Genomic DNA, 25749 nt, shown 5'->3' with positions numbered 1-25749 from the left:
ATTAAAATATTTTGACAAGAAGTTGCCTAAATAAATAATAGTTTTAACAAAAAGATTAAATAATAATTCACATGCAGTTTCTATATTAATGATAATTACTTTAATTTGGAAATAAGGGTCCCTGTGGTTACGAATTTACCTTCTTTTTTAAAAAAAATTAAAAATGAGTTTGACACTGCCACATGATCATTTAAAATTACTAAAAAAAAAAAACTATTTAGCTTAAATGATCATTTTCACAAAACCAAACATATAATGCTTACATATTTAGTATCATAACTCAACATTACATTCACAGGAAATGCCACAACACACAGATACATACAGAAGGCATCAGCAGCTCACAAACATTTCCAGTGCAATGCCTTCACCCAGAAAATCCAAGGCAAGATGCACACCAAGAATTATATCCAGTCGGATTGTTAAAAACCAGGGAACTGCAAAACAACTAAAGATAAATAAATAGAAATAAGAGTTTAAAAATTCAAAGACAAAATGAAGAAGATGGGCCAAAGAAGAATTACAGTGGAGTGGTGGCAGCAGCACAACCTAACTTCAATCACCAGACCCATTGTTGACTTTTATCTCCAAGAGCCTCTCAACTTGTTGTCTGCAAATCGGGCAGCGGTTTGTTTGGAATGCCTGATTTGTTTGGAGTCTCAATTCCTTAGCGCATCCACTGCACATACACTGCATCAAGATAAAAAATGACAACAGTTCGATTAATATCATCGGAGTATTGACTGATCAATCAATAAAACCAACATCACTCTGCTAAAACTGAAAATGGTGGTAAATGAATGCAAGATTCTGCAGCCAGCAAAATGAGAAGCAAAAGACCACATTTACCATGTGTCTGCAAGGAAGCACAGTGGTATCACGCGGTTCCGACAGGCAGATAACACATTCTTTTCCTGGGTCATTCCCATCGAAGTCACCATCAACTGATGTCCCTATCCCGTAGATCTCCTGTAGCTCGTACCTCATCCCATTGACCCACAGGATCTGCTTCACCACCCTCACCTGATATTTTCCTTTCTCCTTCTCAAACACTGCCTGAGTTATCTGGGAATTCGAAAATTCAGGATTTCCATCAGATCCATTCTGGCTAATCATGGCTGCCTCTGCCTTCACGGCTAGAGGGTACACATCCAATTCACCCTGCTTCAGTGACTCTGCATCTTCCAACATGGTGAAATCTATCCCTGTTCCAGATGGTTGCTTAAATTTCTGGCCCAGACCTTGCTGGAAATGTACTATAACTGGTTTATATAAGCTTTCATGCACTACTGGCGTCAGGTTACAGTCTTCACCTTCTTTTGCGAAGAAAATAATAGTGACACTGTCTCAAAAGCAAAAGGAATGAAACATTTCACAGGAGATGTTGGGAATACATACTAATCACAGAACATAACCAAGCTATCTTAAAAATAGGAACTCCAAAACAACTAAGTATTGGCAGATCTTCCACATCAATAGCATATCATAATTCAATTCTATGGTACGATTCCCTGGATATTCTTTCCACAAAATACCGAGCTGAGCCTATAAACACTGAAGGATCATCACAGTGTATTGCCTGCCTTTAATTCTAAATACCAAACTCAGATTGAGCTTTCACTGGCTTAAAAGACTGCCACAATCTTGCAACAATAAATAATTATAAAATGAAATAGCTTAATGATGAAATGAAGCAAAAGTCTCTAGATTTACACACACATAAGTAGAAGCCCACAAAAACAATGACGCCCTTCAGCTTAGTGTTTCAGGAAACCTTCCTCCATTGTGCCTTTACTATTTCGACTCGAGACTAGCTGAATATAAGCTGAATATATGGTTTTCAACATCATTATTCTGTTAGACTATCTTTGCATAATTCTACCAATAAGTATAGTTTTCTGTGCTATCAAATGCCAGAAGCATACTTTTAGATCATTTCTAATCATATTTGCATTAATATTGTGACAATATTTTTTTTGAAGAATGATTCATTAGAATTAAACATGTCCCAAGGAAAAACCATTAAAAAAAGAGATAATAAGAGTTGAAGGCAACTATATTTATTAATACTTGAACATTTAACCCATTCTAAAATCAAAGTTTTGTGGGGATAATCTAAAATTCTACAGTAAACCATTTGAAGTAGAAAACTATCACAAGATTTTTCATAACCAACTGTTACTTCCATACATCCAGTCATGTGGTAATATGTGCATATGCCAACTAAAGGCTTCTCCCTTCTAATGTTTGGAATTCTAACCATAGGATAATGAAGTACTAGGTCAGGTCCTAATGAATCAGCAGATCATCTACACAATCTCATGTTTAACTGATACAAGAGACATGGATCTCAAACACAGCGTCTACAACCAATCCCCACCCCTCTCACCCCTCCCCTCCACCAACACCTGCAACTACATATGCCATGATGAGGAATTCGGAAACATTTTTCACTGGCATTACATTTAAAAAATAAACTCAAGTTAAACAGTTTCTATAAAAAAAACAAACCAAGCCTTAAGTCTCACTAGGTGGGGTAGGCTACATAAATCTTTTTCTGCTAATTTACACGATTGTGAGCAATTTATTACCTCTCAAGTTATTTTAGGTGTACCCTACCCCTTCTATTACCTCTCACAGTAAATTAGTTTACTCCTCCACATGGTGCTCACATTGCAAGTGCCCAAACCATCTGAGTCGTTCATCTTATCTTTTACAGAAACTACACCAACCTTACCCGAATATGTTCAAACCTGAATTTATCTTTTAACATTATACCAATCATCCACTTTAACATTCTTCTTTAAGCAACTTTTACTTTTAGGATACGTTATTTCTTAGTGCCCCAATAATTTGATTAACATAACATAGTTGGTCTTATAGCTGTCCTATAAAAATGATCATAGAGTATACTCGAAATACTTCTCTATTTTATCCAACCTGCTTTAAGTTTATGCATTGCATTTTTTTTTTTTTTCAATTTCTTCTTTAGCTTGCATAATATATCCAAAGTATCGGAATCTACTAGTGCTATTAAGTTTTTGACCATAAAGTTTAATTTGTTTTCCAAATTCCTCCTACTATGACTAAAAGTCACCTTGGTCTGCCCCTTCCTCGAACCCCACATAAACGGGAGATTTGTGCACCATGATTTATATATATTATTCTATTTTTTTCTACTTATCCCCAAAAGCCTCTAGATTCTAAAGTTTATCTCCATAATTTTAACTTAAATTCTACTCCAACCTTAGTTTCAATAAAAAAAATATCATCTACAAACATAATATACCGATGCCACCATGGAACTTCATTTTAAATGCTCCTAATAAGTTCATCCATCACAAGTGCAGAAAGACAAAGACTCAAAGCAAATCCTTGATGTACACCTATTGTGATAGAAAATTTCTTAGACTCTCCACCTATAGTCCTAACGCTAGTCATTACTCCGTCATACATATCCCTAATAACATTAGTATACTTATCCCTTTATTTTTTATTTTTTATTTTTTATTTTTTATTCTAAAACCACCATACAACTTCCTTAGAAACCCTATCATAAGTTTTCTCTATGCCAATAAAAACCATATACAACTCATTCTTCTTTTCCTTAAACTTTTCTATTTCGCTTAAAAGATATAAAGCTTCTTTATACAAATTAATTATGTAATTGCAGCTTCTATACATATGTAATTATATACGTAAACTCATAATTTTAAATCTCAGATCCGATCAGCCGGTCCGACCAGATTGGACGAGAACTGATCACAAGACTAGTCTAGTCTAATCCTTAGAACCGGAAATGATGAAATGGCAACAAACCTGGCTGACCCAGTCAAAACTGGCTTGAACCAGCCTGAACCAGGGTCAGCTGTGGCCTGCAAGTCAACCCAATTCCTACATCCTTGGTTCTTACCTTAAAAAATAAATAAATCATTTAGAAGTCGAAGCCTATGGAACTTGAACCCTCTTGCAAAATCCAACCCATGCCCTGCCATTGTACTAAACCATTTTTTTTGCATTGTTTTCCAGTAAATCTTAAATATAGTTATAATTAATATGCATACAAAATTAATAAAAATGACCCCAAGATTATTTCTCTCCCTATTGTTTTCTTTTAATAATAATAAATTTTAAATTTTTTTAAAAAAAATATAAATTTTATCTAGAATGCCTTAGCTATTAAATTTCATTCTAAGTAACTAATAAATGACTATGGTCACCGTTCTTTTTATAATATCATTGTTGCAATATGTATGTGCGTGTATATCTATATATATGGCGTGATGATGCCAATGGTTCAACCACCAATTTGACCCACTAGTCCAACTGTTTGACCACCTAGTTCCTTTTTCTGTGTTGAAGACCTGTTCAGATTTTAAAATTATCACAAAATTATAGTATTATAATAGAAAAAATACGTGTAATTATGTGTGTGAACCTTAGGAAACAGATATGGTAGAAAAACCCACTACACTTAAAGTGCAAGTGTTGCAAATGGACCTTTCAATGAGTATATAAAATTTCACAAAAATACTTCAATTATTTGCTTAAAATATTTACAACTACCCACCTTGCACCATGCATTATACAAAAGCCACCATGATCCAGAGAAAAATATTAAAATTAACAAATGTCAAAGTTCATTATCAAATGGACCATTTTACCATGGTGGATGTGCCATGTAGTCCACACAATTGCCAAGACACCTCTATTATTGCATAGATTTCTCAAAGGCATACTCAGTATAAGAAGCAATCTATCTTTATGAATTATGAGAGTTAACTTAATTAGAGGTCAGCATCATCATAATAGAGTTTGCCACATTCACGATCCATTGTAAGTATAAAAATTTATATCAAATTAAGATTGTTAGAATCATAGGCTTCCTGAATCTTGGATCAGGTTAAGCATTACTCACACATCAATCTGGCAAGAATTTGAAAACAATGATGTCGATGTATTTCCTGTACTAAGACTGGAACTATGCTATCTCCAGGTATGTACAATAAATTTAGAGATGGTTTATCTTCGTTGATGTTGAATAAAATAAAGTTGTGGTGCAAATGGGATTAATCATGTTTGGGATGACTACTAAAACTATAAAAGCAACTCATGTAACTTCTAACTAATGGATTACTTTTGTTATTTGGATTACTAAGTAAAAGGCATAAGTCAATTAAAGTAACTAAGTGTTAACCTGTAAAATTCCCAAATGCTCACAAACCAGAATTTGCACAGAAAGGGGAAAATCTATGAAAGCAACCTCACCTCCAAGGGAATATCTGGAAGTTATCATAGGATCAAAATATTTCTCCAAATTTTCGAACTGCCACCAAATTACCAGTTCTATCCCCTATGACCGAACCGCATTTTCACTTAGTCAACAACAGCATAAAGAACGTCAAATGATTAAAAAGGATAGACGAAAAATAACAGAAGCAAACAGAGAAAGAAAAGCAGCCTAGATCTAAAACTCAATCAATCTACCCGTACAACTTCAAAATCGCATAAAGAAATGAATCTACATGCATAGAACTACCCCAAAGAGGAACTAGAGCAGCCCATCTGTATCTCTGCAACTCTAGCACTCCATTTGCATGTTGAGTTTTAATTTAGCATAATTTCTGAAGCATTAATTATAATTTCTTGCAAAGCTAGATTCACAAAGAACTTTACCTTCCTGCAACTGTGGCATCGAAAGTGAATGCAACAAGTAACTGGCCGGGGTTCTCCTCATCTGGCTCGATCCTCAAAGTTTCCTTCTTAATATTAACGTCGTTGCGTATGGTAACAGCTTTCTGATGCTCGATGCAAGTGGCTGGAGGAGGGACGGCAGTTCCACAAGGGTATCGACCACCAACCCAATTCGGACGCGCAGGGTCCATGTGAGGCGGCGCCACCGCTCCACGGTGGTGATGATCATAAGGAGCCGGCAACGGAAGCGGCACCACCGGAGGCGGCGGCGGGTAATATCCTTGGTACTGGTAGTAGGACGGTGGATTAGGATTTGGGTATTGGGAAGGGTAAGGGGTAGCAGCGGCGAAAACGTACCGATTAGCAGTAATTTCGGGCTGCGGTGGTTGCGGAGGCGGCGGGGGCGGGTGGCTCCGGCGGCTGCCATTTCGCCGGCGGCCGTTTGCCCCGCTAGTTATGACGTTACCCATTACTTCCCCTTTCCGAACACAAATCAAATAAGTCGAAATTCAGAAAGCCCTAATTCGCCCGAAAACCAAATTCACTCTTCAATTCAAAAGGCGCTGGAGCCACATGTGGAAGAAGGTGTCTGTAATCCGTTCCACTCCTTCATGATTTTCTTCTGTTTCCTTCATCTCTCATTCTTGCTTTGCTTTCAGCAGGAAACTGTAATGCATTGAGAAAAAAAGATTTTCTTTTTATTCTCCCTGCGCCCAAACAAGAGAAGGAATAAAACCAAACCCGTAAAATCAGAGAAGAGAAAAACGAACCTCGAAGTAGATTTTTAAGCGAATAAAATTCTGTGTTCGCGACGATTTGGGAGAGAGAGAGAGAGAGAGAGAGAGAGAGGGAAACGAATCTTTCGATGGGCTTGGGGAACGGTAATGGGATTGCGTAAAGCTCCACTACCAACACCGCAACAGCTGAAAGAGACAACCAGCCTATGCCAAAGTGAGCTGCTTTCATCGCTCTCTCACCGTTTATTTAAATTTTAATTGTTAATCATTATATAGCTGTACGGCGAGACGATGAGAATGACATCATTTCCTTAGTTTATAATTTTACTACTATATATTTGATATTCTTTAGGGAATAATGAAGAGTTAAAAAATTATTGAGAAATTGTTCTACAAGAAAATGTGAAATTAGATTTTAATTGAAAATAAGGTAGAAAATTATTTAACAATATGTAATTATTTAATTATTTGATATTCAATCTGAAACTTTTACAATATATATTTGTGTAATTAAATATCTAATATGATTATTTTTATAGATTCAAAAAATAAATATTTAAAATTTTGATCTTGAGATCACATCTTATTTTGTATTTAAAAAAGTTATTAAATTAAAATAAAGATAAATGAATATTGAAATGCATGAATCTCTTTTTTATTAAAAAGAAGTGACATATTTAATTGATTCACACAAATTTATCCATTTTTTAATTTTTGAATTAAAAATATTAGAATTAATCTTTGAAACATTTTCAAGGCTTAACAATTAAATTACTTTTATACAAGAAATGCTAAAAATTCACTACTAAAATTTGTAATAAATAAATAAATTTGTCTAGTTTTCAAGTTCCTAATCTCTCCCCCCCCCCCCCCCCCAACCCATGTAATTATTTGTAATTTTCACTAGACAAAAAGGCATAATAGTAAAAATATGATATCATTATCGATAGAGATGTTAAATTAATATTAGGAGTCATGAAACTTATACATGTATTATGCTGCGCCCATAGTTTAAATAAATAACATGCATATGTTTGTCCAAGTTAGAAGAAAGTATGTAAAAACCTCCTTTTTTTGCTTTAAAAGAAGGTAAAGATGAATGTACTAAAGTTTGAACATGGGAAACAATATAGCGAGCAAAGAAAGTAAAAAACAAAAAAAGAAAAGGAACAAGTTAAGGCAACTGACTAACCTTATATCTTAACAATTACATTTTGCATAAAAATAATTGTTCATCCAGAGGCATGCCTTGTTAAATGTTGTGAAGAAATCTTATTCATAAATTACTAGTATGAATTAGCACACGCATCAAAAGAGCAATATATAGGATTGTTGATTTTTTAGCCAACTTTGTTTTATCATTATATTTGGGTGGGAAAAAGAAATTTTCAGAACCCCCTATTTATTTTCTTTTAGACTTAGACCCACCATCATCAACCAAAAGAAAAGTAATTTTATTAAAAGTGTTATATCAACACCAAGTAGAGAATTTTCAAAAAGTAAAGCATTTCTAGCTTACAAATACGGTAGATAGTAGCATCCCTTAGCAACTTTGGGTGGTTGAATAGGTTGAATTGTAGTATCATCCCTTAGAAACTTTGGATGGTTAAAGAGGTTGAATTTCTTAAAGAAGATAGCCAGCTCAGCTCTGTGCGTAGCTGGAGAAAAAAAAATAGGAAGTTGACAACCGCAACATCTATCTAGCAAATGGTTGTAGAGAAAGGATGATTAAAGAACCGACAATCTCTACTTCCAAAGAGTCCTTACAAAAGATGATTAATGTTAGTTTTGGGAGAGTTCTCATCTAGACTTGATATACATTAGTGAGTAACAACTTGACTTAAAAGTTAAACCTATAGGTCTTGGATCCAACCATGCATATAAGAACCCATCCTCCGCTCTCTTTTTCAAATGTGGGACAAATTAACAAGTGAAACTCTCAACAATATCTCCCCTCACTTGTGAGTTCCAACTAGTGTCCTTTGAATAAAAGTCATCTCCCTCATAGGAGTAAGCCTAATTCTCCACAATTGCTCAATCGAGCCTTAATTTCATGTCTTACATGCCTTAAATTGCATTCCATGTGCATTCAAATCAATCATCTTCCCATGTTCTTATTGTCCCAAAGGCAACCTTAAGGAGGGTTGAATTGGAAATTTTGGTGATGCTTTTTTTTTTTTCTTCTATATTTTTTATTATATTTTTTTATTTAAAATGAGACTCTAATTTTGACAAGGACTCAAAACTTGAAACAATCGGAACTTTAATTTGACTTAAAGTCAACTATACCATACCAGGTCTTTTCAGGAAGGCTTGGTAAAAATTAAGGTGTCTATGCTATTTTGATCTGTTTCTAATTTAGATTTGTTTGGATTTGGAGTCCTGTTTTGATTGGTTGTTGGTGATGTTTTTGGGAGGTCTTTAATATCTATTTTATATATAATTTCTCATTACTTGTCTTATAACTACGGTATTCCTCCGTCAAAAGTGAGGGTATATCAATAAATAATTGGAGGTGTTACCCTCCTTTAGTTAAAAAAAAAAAACACTTTGCAGCGAGAATGAAAGTATTATCATCCATAAAATCTCAAATTCAGTGAACATTTTACGAACTTTATTTATTTTTTAATCAAATAAAAGGTTAATTAAACTGCGTTGAATATTATCGAAGTTTTTTTTGTGTTTTATGGTCAATGCATATGTATGTACTATTCTATGTAGAAAGAATCAAAGTCTCAAGAATCAAAGTCTCGAGGACCAAAAGAATGAGCTAAGGCCACTTTCATCGAATGTGATGGTGTAAGGAAAAATGTCTCTTAAACATTGGTAAAAATTTAGAGTTGGTTTAGTCGTAACAAAAAAATATTTTAAATTTTCTAAAAAATAATTAAAAATGAGTTATTTTTATTTTTATAATATTTATATAAAATAAATGATTCAAAATAAACAATGTTGATACTATTTTCTTATGGAAATATTTTTATTTTTCATTTCTATTTTTTTAGCAATGAAAAAAATGTCACTTTATTTTTAAATTTTCAAAATTTTTATAGAAAAGTTAGAAAACATTTTTTGCATTATTTTTCAAGATTTCTAACATGTACTTTACGTATAGGAATATCAAATTGGAAATTTAATTGTCTTTTTAGTTATTATTTTAAAATTTAAAAATAAAAATTAAAGAACTATTTTGCACATTTAAACAAACTTTATTTATTTTTATTTTTATTTTTTAATATGAATCTTAAAAAATTAAAAGTAAGATGAATTTTTATAATTTTTTAAGAAATTAAAAACTAAAAAATGGAAAATATTTTTCAAAGCTAAATGGATTTTTTTTCTCTTGTGATAGTTTTGAGAGGTATGGAAAATGAAACCTGCAATGTTTTTTTGTTCAAGCTCAACGTGAACTTTCAAACTAAACCAAAAAGAAGTGTGGGAAAAGAACAAATTCACATAGACCAAACCTTGTGAATTTTCAATAAATTAAGAGTCGGTTTGGTGGATTTTACTTGGAAAAAGTAAAGAAAATAAAAAGGAGGGGGAAACTCATTCCCATTGTATTTTCTTTCTATGTTAAATACTATTAAAAATGAAAGTTTATTTTAATATGATTGAAAATATGAAAAAGTCAGATATTAATAGTGAGTAGATTCAAAATTTTGTTCATAAATTTGGTGTATTTTTATTTTATTTTATTTTTCACTTTCCTTGATAACCAAACATGAAAATGTGAATTCTTTCATATTTTTTTTTTCTTTCCTTAGTGTTTTCCCAGTTCCAAACATAGCCTAAAAGAGTAGAATTTTTTCTTATATAAAGAGAAAGGCTAATGCTGCATTTGGGAGCATAAAATTCTGATTTTAAATTTAAATTTGGACAGAAGTGGACAAATTTCAATCTAATTATGTATTACATCTTGTGAAACTCAATACAAATTCAAATTTAAAATCTCTCCAAACATAAAATAAAGATCACAAACTAATGATATGACGAGGTGAGAAGGGTGATTAAAATAGGTGCTCTATTTTTCCTCCTACTTACTATATAGACTTTGAAAAATAACATTAATATCCTATAGAATGGTAGACAAGAATGGTTGAATATTCTAGATGCTTCTGTATGGAAGTCCAAGAGTTGGGTCCTAAAGCCCAATGACCTTCCTGTGATGTGAAGTCGTGAGGAGTTCAAACTTTGTCCCATTTAATGGGATACCAGTTCAGTTCAATGGTTATTTGGGACTATACCAAAATTGAAGGGTATGGTGCTCAGCAGGATTTTGGTGAATAGTGTCCTATATTTTTGAATTATTATTTATAACAAAGCTTGTTGCTCATAGAGCAAAACATTTTTTAATGAAAAAATTACATATAATACAAGTGAGGGACAGTCCAATTGTTTTGGTATTGAGATTGCTCAATCACTTGTTTTGGTAAATAGTGACTATCTCTTTGAGTAAAAGTAGATTTTTTAGGCAAATTAAAGTCAAAAAGTGTAAGTTGAAAATCAATCCAGGTTCCTTTGGTAAATAAATAGTGCAGATTATTAATGATTATTTGAGTAAATTAAATCGAGGTTATAGCTCGTATTCTTATCAACATAGATATGCTCAATTAGTCAAACAACTCGAGCCATCAAAATAAATGCGTCCTCATAGTCTCGACCAATTACACTTCATGAAAATGAGAGAGGAAAAGAATCAAAGTCTCGAGAAGTTTTTCATGTTTTATGGTCAATGTATATATGTATGTACTATTCTACGTAGAAAGAATTAAAGTCTCAAGAATCAAAGTCCCAAAGGCTAAAAGAATGAGTTGAGGTATCAAATGTAATGGTGTGAGGAAAAATGTCTCTTAGATATTGGTTAGAATTTAGAGTTTGTTTAGTTGTACAAAAATAAATTCTATTTTTAACTTTTGATTTTCTAAAGACTAATTAAAAATTAGTTAAATTTTTTTATTTTTACAATATTTGTATAAAACAAATGAGTAAAAATAAACAATGTTGGTACTATTTTCTCCTTGTAATATCTTTATTTTTCATTTCCATTTTTGTAACAGTGACAAAAATGTCACTTTATTTGTACAGTTTCAAAATTTTTATAGAAAAATTAGAAAACATTTTTTTGCATTATTTGTCAATATTTCTAACTTTTATTTTACGTATGGGAATGTCAAATTAGAAATTTAGTTGTCCCTTTTGTTATTATTTTAAAATTTTAAAATAAAAATTATAAAACTATTTTGGACATTTAACCAAACTTTTATTTTATTTTTATCTTTTTAATATGAATCTTAAAAAATTAAAAAAATAAGATGAAATTTTTATAATTTTTTATGAAATTAAAAACTAAAAAATGCTAAATAGATTTTTTTTTTCTTGTGATAGTTTTGAGATGTGTGGAAAATGTAACCTATAATGTTTTATTATTCAAGCTCAACGAGAACTTCAAGCTAAACCAAAAACAAGTATAAGAAAAGAACAAATCAACATCTCATTTATGATTCAAATTGTTAAGATGGATGACATTCCATTTTATAGACCAAATCTTGTGAATTTTCAATAAATTAAGAGTCCGTTTGGATGGATTTTACTTAGAAAAAGGAAAGAAAATGAAAAGGACGAGAAAGTTTCCTCTAATTTTTTTTTTTTTGGGTGACGTTGGGTGTCCTGGGTTCCTCGACACATTCAGTTGACACTCTAGTTGACACTCCCATTGACCTGACTGGCACACACCGGTGGCGTTACAAGGAACACAACTTATTTCCACACCCACGTAAGAAGAGCTCCACTCCTTGTGCAGGAGGTAAATTAGGATTTTGCTCATTGGGACAGGAATCGAACTTGGGACTTAAACCAACAGGTGGCCCATTCCAAGCCCCCCCTTGCCCGGGGGCTCTATATTTCCTCTAGTTTTCCTCTTACCATACGTACTCATGACATTTACCTACTTTTGAAAAATAACACTAATATTTTATAGAATAGTAGACAAGGCGGCTTGAATATTCTAAAAAATTTGTACGTTATAGTCAAATATGTGACATTCTATGTAACAATTAAGAATCGAAGTCCAAGAGTTGGTCCTAATGACCTTCCTGTGATGTGAAGTTGTGAGGACCAAGGAAAGAACAAAACCCATGTGCTTTATTTATGTCTCATCAACTCATTCATGTGATGTGGACTTCAAACATTGTCTTATTTAATGGGATTCCAGTTCAGTTCAATGCTTATTTGGGACTGACCAAATTGAAGGGTATGGTGCTGAGAAGGATTATGGTAAATAGTGTTCTATATTTTTGAATTATTATTTATAACAAAGCTTGTTGCTCATAGAACAAAATATTTTTAATGAAAAATTTGAAGGACAATCTAATTGTTTTGGTATTGAGATTGCCTGATCACTGTACAAGGACTGGCCACTCTTATGGTGTATAAATGGATTTGGAAAATGCTGAAGCACGTAGACCCACATTTGCACATCTATCACATGCATCCACCTGATCATGCGTCTGCGTTGCATAGGATTACTACTTAGATGAATTAAGGGCTTTCATCTTAGTCAATCTTCTCGCAACATTGGAGAAAGTTTCGAAATGGCAAGGATAATAGATATTGAAATTTGAATAGAATCGTCACTAACCAATTATTTATCTTGTGTTGGGTTCAGCCCACATACGTTAATATAAAAAAAATTAAAAAAAATAAAATATAGAAGCCCATGTGCCTTAAAGCCCATTAGGGCAAATTAAAGGAGGAGGGAGGCGACGGTGTGTGTGGAGCCGCAACAGTGAAGAAAAAAAAAAGGTGTGTGCGGTAGTGTGTGAGGTAGAAGTGTGTGTTGTGCAATCTTCATCAATTCGACGATCGGATGGTCTTTTGTGATCTGATTTTTCTAAAATTTGGAGAGCACGTTAGGGATTTGTCAACCTTTGATCTGGACGGTGGAGATTTGTTTCAGAACTTTGGAGGACCTGATTTTGTAGTGCTGACAGTAACTGCGTTCAAGTGATTTCTTTCCGCTTATTCTTATTTTATCACAATTCCTTTGAGAATCCTTTTTGCTTTAAGTTTGTAAGCATTTTTTATGATTGTACTGCTATAATTTTTGCCTTTATTGTAGTGAAAATTTTATTAGGTCTCATAGACCCCATGATTTTTACCCTTCACATTGGAGGAGTTTTTCACGTTAAAAATCGTGGTGTTCCTATTGTGGTGTGTGATTTATTATTATTGTTGGTTGATTTTTTTTACTCGTCACAGATTTAATTTTTGGGAAAAATTTATCCGTTGTACTAGTTGTCTTTTTACTTTCCCAACAAATGATATCAGAGCGTTTGGTTCATATAAAATATGGAAGACAATGTAGGTACTATGTGCAAGCTCACAGCTTCAAATTATTCAATTTGGAAACGAAAAATGACAGGTATTATTTATTGTAAAGATTTACTTGATCCGACAGAGTTGGGTAGTGAAAAGTCAGAAAAACAAACTAAAGCTGGCTGGAAGAAAATGCATGGGAAAGTAGTCGGCAAAATCAGACAGTGGGTGGATAATAGTGTTTTTCATCATGTGGCTCAAGAGACATATGCCCAAATACTTTGAAAGAAGTTGGAGAGTCTTTATGAGAGAAAGACTGTTCACAACAAAACTTTTGCAATTAGAAAGCTTGTAAATTTGAAGCTTAGAGAATGAAAATATGTTACTGAGCATTTGAGCGATTTCCAGAATTTGGTAAACCAGCTAACCAATATGAAGATAATTTTAGATGATGAATTACAAACTTTGTTGTTGTTAAATTCTTTGCCACATAGTTGGGAGACTCTTGTAGTATCTCTTAGCAACTCAGCCCCAAATGGCGTGTTGACCCAATCGTTTATTAAAGATACCTTGTTTAATGAAGAGACCAGCGACAAGCAAGAAAAGAAGGATCAGGATAATAATGATCGTATTGCCACTACTGTTGGAGATGATTTGTTTCTTGCTTATGATGATAATGTAATTAGTGTTGCCTATAATGAAATTAGTTGGGTAGTTGACAGCAGTGCCTCTTTTCACGTGACATCAAGGAAGGATTTCTTCAGTTCATATACTTCCGGTGACTTTGGAGTTTTGAAGATGTGAAACGATGTTATGGTACCGATAGTTAGCACTAGAACTATTTGCTTAAAGACCAACAATGGAACATAATTGGTACTCCATAATGTCAGGCATGCTCCTAGTGTTCGTCTCATTTGATCTCCGTTGGAAGACTTGATGATGATGGATATTGCAACTTTTTGGGTAATGGACAATGGAGACTTACGAAAGGAAATTTTATTGTGGCCCAAGGTAACAAATTTTGTAATTTACATTTTATGAATGCTTCTATTTGCTTGAATTCTGTGAATGTAGTTGATAGTAATAGCACATCAGAGTTATGGCACAAGCGTCTCAGTCACATAAGTTTGAAAGGACCCAATTGTTTGGCCAAGAATAATTTGCTGTCAGGCTTAAATGGTGCAAAACTAAAAATATGTGTTCATAGTTTAACTGAGAAGCAGAAAAGGGTTTCATTTAAGAGTCATTCTCCTTCTAAAAAAATAGAGTTATTTGAGTTGATTCATTCAGATGTTTATGGCCCAATGAAGATAAGGACACTTCGTGTAGCACTTTACTTTTTTTTTTACTTTTATTGATGATCATTCAAGAAAGCTTTGGGTTTATGCTTTGAAATCCAAAGATTAGGTGCTTGACATGTTTAAATATTTTCAGGCTTTAGTTGAGAGAGAAATAGGAAAGAAGATAAAATGTATTCGCACTGATAATGATGACAAGTATTGTGGTCCATTTGATGTGTACTGTAGACAACAGGACATTCGACATTAGAAAACACCTCCTAAGACTCCTTAGTTGAATGGTTTGGAAGAAAGGATGAATAGAACACTAGTAGAAAGAGTCATATTTTCTTTTAGAAGCAACACTACCTTGATCATTTTAGGGTGAGACATTATATAATATTGTTCATGTAATTAACTTGTCTCCTACTGTTGCGCTGCAGACTGATGTCTCTGACAAAATCTGGTATGGGAAGGATGTTTCCTATGACCATCTACATGTGTTTTTCTGCAAAGTCTTTGTTCATGTGCCTAAAGATGAAAGGTCCAAGTTAGATGTCAAGGCAAGGCAGTGCATTTTTATTGGGTATGGTCAGGATGAGTTTGGCTGCAGGTTTTATGATCCAGTGGAAAAGAAACTTGTGAGAAGCCATGATGTAGTCTTCATGGAGGATCAAACCATTAAAGACATTGGTAAGATAGAAAATTCTCAGTTTTAGGATAGTGGTGGCTCAGTTGACTTGGATCCAGTTCCTTCTAAAAATTTTCTTAATACAGTTGAGATTGTCAATCAGTATGATACATAGGCAAATGTTCAAAATGATCATATGGTGGAAGATCACGAAACTGTTGATGAGGAAGGTACTTCAACTATTGAACCACCTACAGCTTCACTCAAGAGGTCTACCAGAGATCGACAGTCCTTCATGAGATATCCTATAGATGAGTATGTTCTTCTAATTGATGAGGGAGAACCAGAGTGTTATGAAGAGGCCATTGAAAGTGAGCAGAAGCAATAATGGTTTAGTGCAATGGAAGATGAAATAAAATCTCTACATGACAACCACACTTTTGAGCTGGTAAAATTACTTAAAGGTAAAAGAGCTTTGAAAAATCAGCGAGTCTATGGATTAAAACAGGAAGATAATTCTTCACTCCCACAGTACAAAGCTAGATTAGTTTTCAAAGGCTTCAGTCAAAAAAAAGGGATTGATTTTGGGGAGATTTTTTCATCGGAAGTGAAAATGTCGTCAATCCATGTTGTTTTGGGCTTGGATGCTAGTTTTGATTTGGAGGTTGAGCAGGGATGTGAAAACTGTTTTCCTCCATGACGATCTTGATGAAGAAATTTATATGAACCAGCCTGAAGGTTTTGTGTTGAAAGGTAAGGAGAACTATATTTGCAGATTGAAGAAGAGCTTGTATAACCGAAAACAAGCTCCTAGACAGTGGTATAAGAAGTTCGAGTATGTTATGGTTCAACAAGGCTATAGGAAGACGACTTCAGACATTGTGTATTTGTTAAAAAATTCTATAATGATGATTTCACTATTTTGTTGCTTTATGTTGATGACATTCTTATTATTGGTCACAATGCTTCTAGAACTGACAAGTTAAAGGATGTGTTGAGCAAGTATTTTTTCATGAAAGACTTGGGACCAACGAAACAGATTCTTGGCATGAGAATCTCACATGACAGAAGTGTTAAAAAGTTATGGCTATCTTAGGAAAAGTATATTGAGTTGGTACTTTAATGGTTTCACATGGAGAAAGCCAAAGTGGTAAGTACTCCTTTTGCTACACATTTCAAGTTAAGTAGTAAACAGTCTCCTTCTAATGATGAAGAAAAGAGAGACATGGAAAGTGTTCCATATGCATCTACAGTTGGTAGCTTAATGTATGCCATGGCTTGCACAAGCCCAGATTTAGCTCATGCAGTTGGTGTAGTTACTAGATTTCTCTCTAATCCAGTTAGAGAGCATTGGAATGCTGTGAAATGGATTATGAGGTATCTCCGTGGTACAGTTGATTTGAAACTTTGTTTTGGTTCTGAAAAACTTGTTCTGGTTAGCTATACAGATTCAGAAATGGCTGGAGATTCAAGCTTGAGGAAATCGAATTCAGGTTGTTTGATTACCTTTGCAGGGGAAGCTGTGTCATGGCAATTCAGGTTGCAGAAATGTGTTGCTTTGTCCACTACAAAAGCTAAGTTCATTGTAGCTACTGAGGCATGTAAAGAGTTATTGTGGATGAAGAAATTAGTTCGTGAACTTGGATTCACTCAGAAAAGGTATGTTTTATTTTGTGATAACCAGAGTGTTATTCATCTCAGTAAGAATTCAACTTTTCATGGTAAATCAAAGCATATTGATGTGAGATATCATTGGATTTGAGATGTTTTTGATTCTAAGTTACTTGAAGTTAAGAAGATTCACACTGATAAGATTGTCAGCTATTGATTTAGGCTTATGGTACCCTAAGTATACCTCATTTGAGATTGTCAACTATTCTGATGCTGACTTTGCCGGTATCAAAGTTGATTGGAAAAGCACGAATGGTACATGTTATCGTGACGTCCCGAACGAAACGAGGCGAATGAAACTTATTAATTTTGATTTTCAGGAAAAATAGAAATGGTGGAGTCACCACTAACATTTTAGTGTTGTTAGAATACTTGATTCCTACCCAATTGAGGGTAGAAGTGGTTTGCGTTACCAAAGTAGGGATCAGGAGTTCAGTTACGCGAGGGGAAGGTACGAGCACCCCCTACACGCTCGTTCTTTCGAATGATACCTAATTAATCAAGAATTATTCCAAATTTAATTCTAAAAGTTTTTTATTTTACTCCCCTTATGAATTTACAAAATGGAAATAAATGGACTACACATAATATACAATATGTGCATATTCCCTCAAAACTGGGGTACACGAAGTTTGAAAAGCTCATACCCTTTTGTTACAATCATAGGAAAGAAAATCGAGAAAATAGGTTAAGAAAATACACTCCCAGGCTTTTTTTTTTAAAAAATTTGTAGGGTTTTTCTAAGTATGAAAAATAATATTCCGGGAGGCTTTTGAATTTATTCGGGGATGAAAAATTTGCAAAGATAGATTTCCAACTTCAAAAATATTTCTTGTGTTTTTCTGCAATTTTTGAACTTTTATAACATTTTTTTTTTAATTTTTCCCCAAAATTTGAAATAACAAAAAGACAACTAAAGAAAAACCATGAAAATCAAGTCAAAAATATTTTTGGAGTTTTCTTATGAATTTCCTGAATTGTATTTTTTTTTCTGATTTTTTCTTATTTTTATCTTTTGATTTTTTTTTTAATGTTTTTATTCATTTTAATTCCCAAATACATAAATATGAAAATATAAGAAACCGGTTCAAATCACTAAATATGCATAACTATAAATACGAAATAATTACAATCAGAAATAACAAATAACAATACTTAAAATAAAAAAACTTTGATATTGTATAATAATAAACATGATATAAAAAAAACCCCTAAATATTAAACGCACAACATGAATATTGCCTATTTAAATAAATACAACCAAAACCCTAGATATTAAACATACAACTTGAATATTACATACTTAATAATATACAATAACAAAAATTACTACATTTAAATACTAAACAATAAAATACTTACCCCCCAAAAAAGAATCCCACAATAATAAGAACAAACCAATTAATATTAGCATAATACACATGAATGTTTAAATAAAAATAAAAATAAAAGCAAAAAAACAAAAACTAATAGTACAACATCAATAATTTTACAATGATGATATTAATCAATAAAACTTAAACTTGAACATTAAACATAACAATAAAACTCTACAACATGATATTACTTATTTAATATATACCATAGATACAAAAAAAAAAAAAAAACAAAACATGAATATTAAATATAAATATAACAATAAAACACTACAATATGATGTTAATTATTTAATATATACAATAATACAAAAAAAATTTAAATGTTAAAACAAACTTCTAAAATAATAATAATCATTTAATATCTCACAGTATACAAAAAAAAAAAAAAAACATGAATATTATTATTTTAAACAAATATTACAATACAAGAAATAATAAGATAAAAAGAGAATATGTGCATGTGTGTGCTGGCATGCACAGTGTACATATTCTGTGTGTGTATGGTGCGTATTTACATGCAGGGAACTCACCATGGGGAGGGGCTGGCCGTGAGGAGGCAGCTGGGTTGTTGTGCTGCTGTTGGCCGTGACAGAGATGGATCAAGTGGCCTTGAATGTGTGTGTACTGCCGGAGGGAGGCAGAAAGGTATGCCAAAAAGGCTTCTGCAGTGAAGGGCTGGTCGTGAGGAGGCAGCTGGGTTGCTGTATTGCGGCTGGCCATGACGGAGACGGATCAAGTCGCCGTGAGTTCGCCGGAGATGGGAGTCGCGAGCGCCGAGGATGGCCGCCGGAGAGGGCGCATGCACTAGAGTTGCCCGTCTGTGTGTGTCGCCGTGACAATGATTGTAGAGACCCAGAAAATATAATAAATAAAAGAAAATGAGAAAAGTAGAATTTTGGCTGGAGGAGGAGGAAACCGGCGACGGTTTTCTGAAGGGGGAAGAAAATCGGTGACGGTTTTGAGATTTAACCGCGGGACGAAAAATGGTAAACGATAATTTCAAGCCGGTTAAATGGAAAACCGGCGACAGTTTTTGTTAGAAGTGCTGAAGATATATAAGAACCGAGAGCTCATTTGAAAATTAAAAATATAAACACACACTCTCTCCTCTCTCAAACCCGAGGACCCTCCACCCTTCCATCTTCAATTCTGGCTCCGTTAAGCCTTATTTCAACGATCAGGAACCACCATGAGGTTCCTGGGGAGATTTTCTACAACGTAGGGAGAGCGGAATTTTAGTTTGGGGTTCAAGGGCACCATCCCAAAACTGATGTAAGGATGTTAAATATTAGTTTTATGGTTTATTTGGAGTATTCAGAGCTTAGGAAATACTAAATGATAAATATTCTAATGATTGAGTTGATTAAATTTGGGAAAAATATAATTTTAGGGATTTGAGTTTCGAATGCCACAGGAGTGTAGATTTAGCGCTTTAGCAGGCTTATCAGGAATCAGGTAAGGGAATATATTAAGTAAGGTTTTTTAGAAAATTTAACGTTCATCATACAGTATAAGTTTCAAAATTTTTTTGTATGGTATAATTAGTTTTGGGAAAAACTCATGTAAAAATGAGTAAATCATGATTTTATATTTAACAATATTTTATCAGTAAATTATGTTTTTCAGGCCAAATAATATAATACAGAATTACTCACTCGTGTGACATGAGTATAAATTAAATGTATTAACAGTATATTAGAATATGTTTTTATTTCATGGAATAAGCATGATATTACAGTGATTTGTTGAAATAGTAAACTTGAATAGAGATGGCCGGCAGCCCATCACTATTGATTTCTCTGGAATCGGTAGACAACCTACTCCACCTACCAGCCCACCTCCGTTGAAGATTTACTCCCACATTGTTGATTATTTGATTCTATACTTGCTATAAATAGTTGTGTGTGTGTGCAATATTGTGTGGTGTGTTGTGAGTGTAAAACCAGTGAGCGAGAGAGAGTTCTGATTTGAAGTTCTCTATATTTTTTTTTAGATTGAAATATATTATTATTGTGCATTTATTCTCACTGAGTTTTAGTCACAACCAGTGACTGAGTGATCCCCTCCACTCATCAGTGATATCAGAGCGTCCAAGTACGCCGGAATTCACCAAATAGAGGCAAAAAAAGAAAAAAATTAAATTTTCTCCCATATTTGAAGTTGCTCAAAATCCAAAATTAAGCCTACCATTATGAAATTCGCGCCGAAACGATTCCAACGGTGAAAACCAGGTCGCAAAAGGACTTTGGGAAACGTTGCACACCTGCACACGCGCCTCCGACTGTTTAAGCATTTTTCCCATGTGCTGCACGTGCCAACGAAAACTCTAGTGATGGCGACACGAGCTCCATGCACCTCGCACGCGTCTTCCTCGCTCGTTTGGCGAGATCCGACCCGGCCAGCAACCCGCAACCCGGATCTGCAACCCGAATTTGCAACCCGAATCCGTATCGGAGACCCAACCCACTTCCAACCAGCATCCCAGCTGCCGACATGTGGCATGCACAGACGCTGCCACATGGAATAATGGTAAGCTCTAACGCCATTCACGGCCGTTAAGTTGAACCGACCAGTTTAAAAACCACCCAAAAATTCCTATAGCTAGTTCAGTGACTTTTGGACTGATTCTTTGCAACCCAAAATCGGTTCCGAAGGTTTTTCGACCTTATTAACACATTGGTGGCATCAGATTTTCCAAAATTAGTCCCCATCTCTCTGTTTTTATATATTAAATTTGATGGCTAATGGTACTACACAAGCTGTTATTCCAAAGTTGACCCGGGAGAATTATGACAATTGGTCGATTCAAATGAGAGTCTTTCTAGATGCTTAGGATGTCATGGATATCGTTGAAGATGGGTACAGAGAACGTCCATCAAAAGAAGGCGAAGCAGCTATGTCAGATGCTCAAAGAACGACTTTGTGAGCCGATCGAAAGAAGGATTGCAAAGTGAAGTCCATAATCTACCAAGGCCTTGATGAGGCCACGTTTGAAATCATCTCCTCCGCCAAGACATCCAAAGAAGTTTGGGGCTCTCTCCATCGAACACACAAAGGTGCAGATAAAGTGAAGAAGATCAGTCTTCAAACATTGCGAGGTGAGTTCGAATCTCTAAAAATGAAATCTACTGAATCTATTGCTGACTACTATATACGAGTTATGGTAGTATCAAATCAATTGAGAAGAAATGAAGAGACTCTCAATGACGAGAATTTGTGAGAAAATTTTGCGATCTCTGGATCCAAAATATGATTATATAGCTGTAACCTTGGAAGAAATAAAAGATTTGGAAACAATGTCCGTAGAAGAACTTGTGGGCTCACTCCAAGCCCATGAGTAGAAAGTCAATAGAAGGAGTGATGATAAAGCACCGGAGCAAGCCCTCTAAATGAAGTTGTCCCTCACTGCAGATAGATACGATAAAGGGGGGACGTCACAGCAAGGAAGAGGACAAGGCCGAGGATCTCGTGAAAGAAATTCTAGAAACTTTGATTCTAGAGGAGGTGACAGAGGCGGAAGAGGTCCCACTAGAGGAGGACGAAATCAACAGAACTATGTCCCACGAGGCAAAGGACAAGGAAGAAGAGGAGGATACAATAATCGCTCAAATGTAGACAAAGGAAACATTCAATGCTACAACTGTCATAAGTATGGACACTATAGCAATGAGTGTTAGGGACGACAGCAAGAAAAGGTTAGCAAGGAGGCTAACCTTGCTGAAACTGAACATGCAGATGGAGAGTTGTCGATGCTGATGGCACACAATTCAACTCCCTAGAACCAAAGTGTTTGGTACCTGGAGCAAGCAACCATATGACTGGCAGAAAGAATCTATTTTTTGAACTTGATGAGAAAGTTCAGGGGGAGATCTCTTTTGGTGATAATTCTAAAATCCTAGTCCATGGGAGAGGAGATGTTTTGATCAAATAGAAGTTGGGAGATCATGCTTACATCTCCAACATCTATTACGTACCCGATATGAAGACTAACATACTTAATCTCGGACAACTCGTAGAGAAAGGCTACCCAATTAGCCTTAATGATAAATAGATAGTGATTACGGACGCTCGAGGAAAACTTGTTACTCAAGTTCAAATGGCAAAGAATCGAATGTTTCCACTTGCCATCTAACATGATACGCCAAGGTGTTTAAGCGTTATCATTAGAGACAAAGACTGGCTATGGCATCTAAGGTGTGAGCATCTGAATTTTGAAAGTTTGAAACAATTGGGAAGCAAGAAGATGGTGAAAGGCTTACCCAATATCCACCATCCAAATGTAATATGTGAAAACTGTATTCTGAGTAAGCAACATAGAAACAGCTTTGGAAAGCAAACCGACTAGAGATCTACTATGCCGCTCCAGCTAGTACACACATACGTGTGTGGTCATTGAGACCATTTTCTAATGGACAGAATCGATACTTCCTAACCTTCATTGATGACTACAGTAAGAAGACTTGGGTCTACTTTCTAAAAAAGGAAATTAGAGGTGTTTGACAAGTTCAAAGAGTTCAAAACTCTTGTGGAGAAACAGAGTGGTTACCGCATCAAGTCACTCTAGTCAAACCAATGAGGAGAATATATAGACGAAGCTTTCTTGGAATTCCTTAGGCATCAAGGGATTCAAACACAGTTCACATCGACCTACACTCCCCAGTTGAATGGTGTAACTGAAAGGAAGAACCACACAATCCTTAACATGGTCAGAAGCACGTTAAAGGATAAGAAAGTGCCTAAGAGTTTTTGGGCAGAAGCAGTGTTATGTGCAGTCTATTTGCTCAATTGGTGTCCTACGAAGAGTCTTGATACAAAGACACCATATGAAGCCTGGAGTACTCACAAGCCCAGTGTGAGTCATCTTAGGGTGTTTGGCTCCATAGCCTATGCCAAGATCCTAGAAGCAAGAAGGACAAAGCTGGATGATAAAGGAGATAAATGTATCCTTGTAGGATACAGTGATAGCACCATGGGATATCGACTCTACAATCCCATCAACAAGAAAGTATTTCAGAGTCGGGATGTCATTTTTGAAGAAAATGAATCTTGGAAATGGGACTAGGAAAAATGTTCCAAAGATGCGGAATTGACACTTGAAGGAGAAGAACCTACACAGACAAGAGAAGTGGCTATCGAGCCACAAATTCCCGAGCTACAGACACCTCCACATGGTTCATCACAGAGGAATGAAGCTTCATCACCAATAGAGCATAAAATCTTAGACATGAGACCTAGAGGAGCTCGAAATCTAGCCGACCTGTATGAAACTACTGAACCAATAGAAGATTATGTTACTCTATATTGTCTGCTGTTGACCAGCGATTCGATTAGCTTTGAGGAAGCTAACGAAGAAGATAAATGGAGAAAAACGATGGATGAGGAGATTCAATCCATCGAGAAGAACAAGACTTGGGAGTTGACAAATATCCTGAAGGGCCACAAAACCATTGGTTTGAAATGGGTCTACAAGACCAAGAAGAATGCTCAAGGAGAAGTTCAGAGATACAAAGACTTGTCACCAAAGGCTACAAGCAGAAAGAAAGGATTGATTTTGGAGAAATTTTTAAAGGATTGATTTTGGAGAAATTTTTGCCCCGGTTGCCAGGCTTGAAACCATCAGATTATTAATTTCACTTTTAGCACAAAATGAATGGAAGATTTACCATCTGGATGTGAAATCATCATTTCTGAACGGTTTTCTGGAAGAAAAGATTATATCGATCAACCACCTGGATATGTAAAGAATGGCAAAGAAGATAAAGTGTACAAGTTGAAGAAAGCACTCTATGGCTTGAAGTAGGCACCTCGTGTGTGAAACATAAGAATTGATGACTACTTTCAGAAGAATGGATTTAAGAAGTGTCCCTACAAGCATGCACTATACATAAAAATGGAGACAGATGGAAGCATGCTAATAGCTTGCCTATATGTTGATGATCTGATCTTCACCGGCAACAATCCAGAGATGTTTGCTGCTTTCAAGAGGAGCATGGTCAAAGAATTCGAAATGACGGATATTGGCTAGATGGCTCACTTCCTTGTCATAGAAGTCGTGCAAAGCGATAAGAGAATCTTCATCTCCCAGAGTTACTATGCAAAAGAAGTACTGAAGAAGTTTGGGAAGGAAAAATACAACCCTGTGACAACTCCGGTTGAAACGGGATTGGAGTTAAGAAAGAATAAGCAAGGAGATCTTGACCCCACGTACTTCAAGAGTTTGGTTGGAAGCTTGAGGTATTTGACGTGCACCAGACTAGACATACTCTATGGAGTTGGACTTTTCAGGAGGTATATGTAGACTCCTAACCAGTCCCTCCTAAATGCAGCAAAAAGGATACTCCGATATGTCAAGGGTACCATCACCGATGGTATGTTTTATTCATCAAGAGGTGATTGCAAACTTATCGGCTATTCAAATAGAGATTGAGGAAGAGATCTTGATGAAAAAAAAAAAAAAAGCACGATGGGATTCACATTTTTCATGGGAGATACAACATTTACATGGTCTTCGAAGAAGCAACCCATTGTAACACTATCATCATATGAAGCTGAGTATGTTGCTGCCAGCTCAACTGTTTTTCATGGTATATGGATTAGGAATGTACTGAAGTATTTGAGATTTCTTCAAGATAACCCCACAGAAGTCTACATCGACAACCGATCAGCGATTGCACTTGCGAAAAATCTAGTTTACCATAAAAGAAGCAAACATATTGATACTTGGTGTCATTTTATTAGGGAACATGTGAAGAATAAAGAAGTGGAGTTGATATCTTGTAGAACATATGATCAGATTGCTAACATTTTCACGAAACCACTCAAGCATGATATTCTTGCAAGATTGAAGACAATGCTCGGAATAACAAAGAGTCAAGTTTAAGGGGGGATGTTGAAATAGTAAACTTGACTGGAGATGGCCGGCAGCCCACCGCTGTTGATTTCTCTAGAATCGGTAGGCAACCTACTCCACCTACCAGCCCACCTCCATTGAAGATTTACTCCCACAATTGTTGATTATTTGATTTTGTACTTGCTATAAATAG

The 25749-nt window shown here is 34.9% G+C and overlaps 1 protein-coding gene across 2 annotated transcripts; it reads right to left on the bottom strand.

The window, feature by feature from the left end:
• Positions 1-216: 216 nt before the first annotated feature.
• On the bottom strand, positions 217-6669 carry LOC131168599 (probable E3 ubiquitin-protein ligase LOG2). 2 transcript variants are annotated; one of them, XM_058128155.1, is made up of 5 exons: positions 6465-6669; positions 5677-6360; positions 850-1342; positions 525-690; positions 217-437 (listed from the first exon to the last, which is right to left on the bottom strand). In XM_058128155.1, exons 2-4 carry the CDS (start codon positions 6162-6164, stop codon positions 556-558), a joined length of 1116 nt encoding a protein of 371 aa, XP_057984138.1. In that variant the 5' UTR covers positions 6165-6360; positions 6465-6669; the 3' UTR covers positions 217-437; positions 525-555. The 2 variants fall into 2 exon arrangements, with proteins under 2 accessions (XP_057984138.1, XP_057984139.1); XM_058128156.1 differs by having other exon boundaries at positions 217-448; positions 6465-6652.
• Positions 6670-25749: the final 19080 nt, after the last annotated feature.

The sequence above is a fragment of the Malania oleifera genome, chromosome 11, assembly GCF_029873635.1.
Source record: "Malania oleifera isolate guangnan ecotype guangnan chromosome 11, ASM2987363v1, whole genome shotgun sequence".
NCBI classification, from domain to species: domain Eukaryota; kingdom Viridiplantae; phylum Streptophyta; class Magnoliopsida; order Santalales; family Ximeniaceae; genus Malania; species Malania oleifera.
Note: the sequence above shows the minus strand (reverse complement) of the source record. Positions and strands in the feature narration are given on the sequence as shown.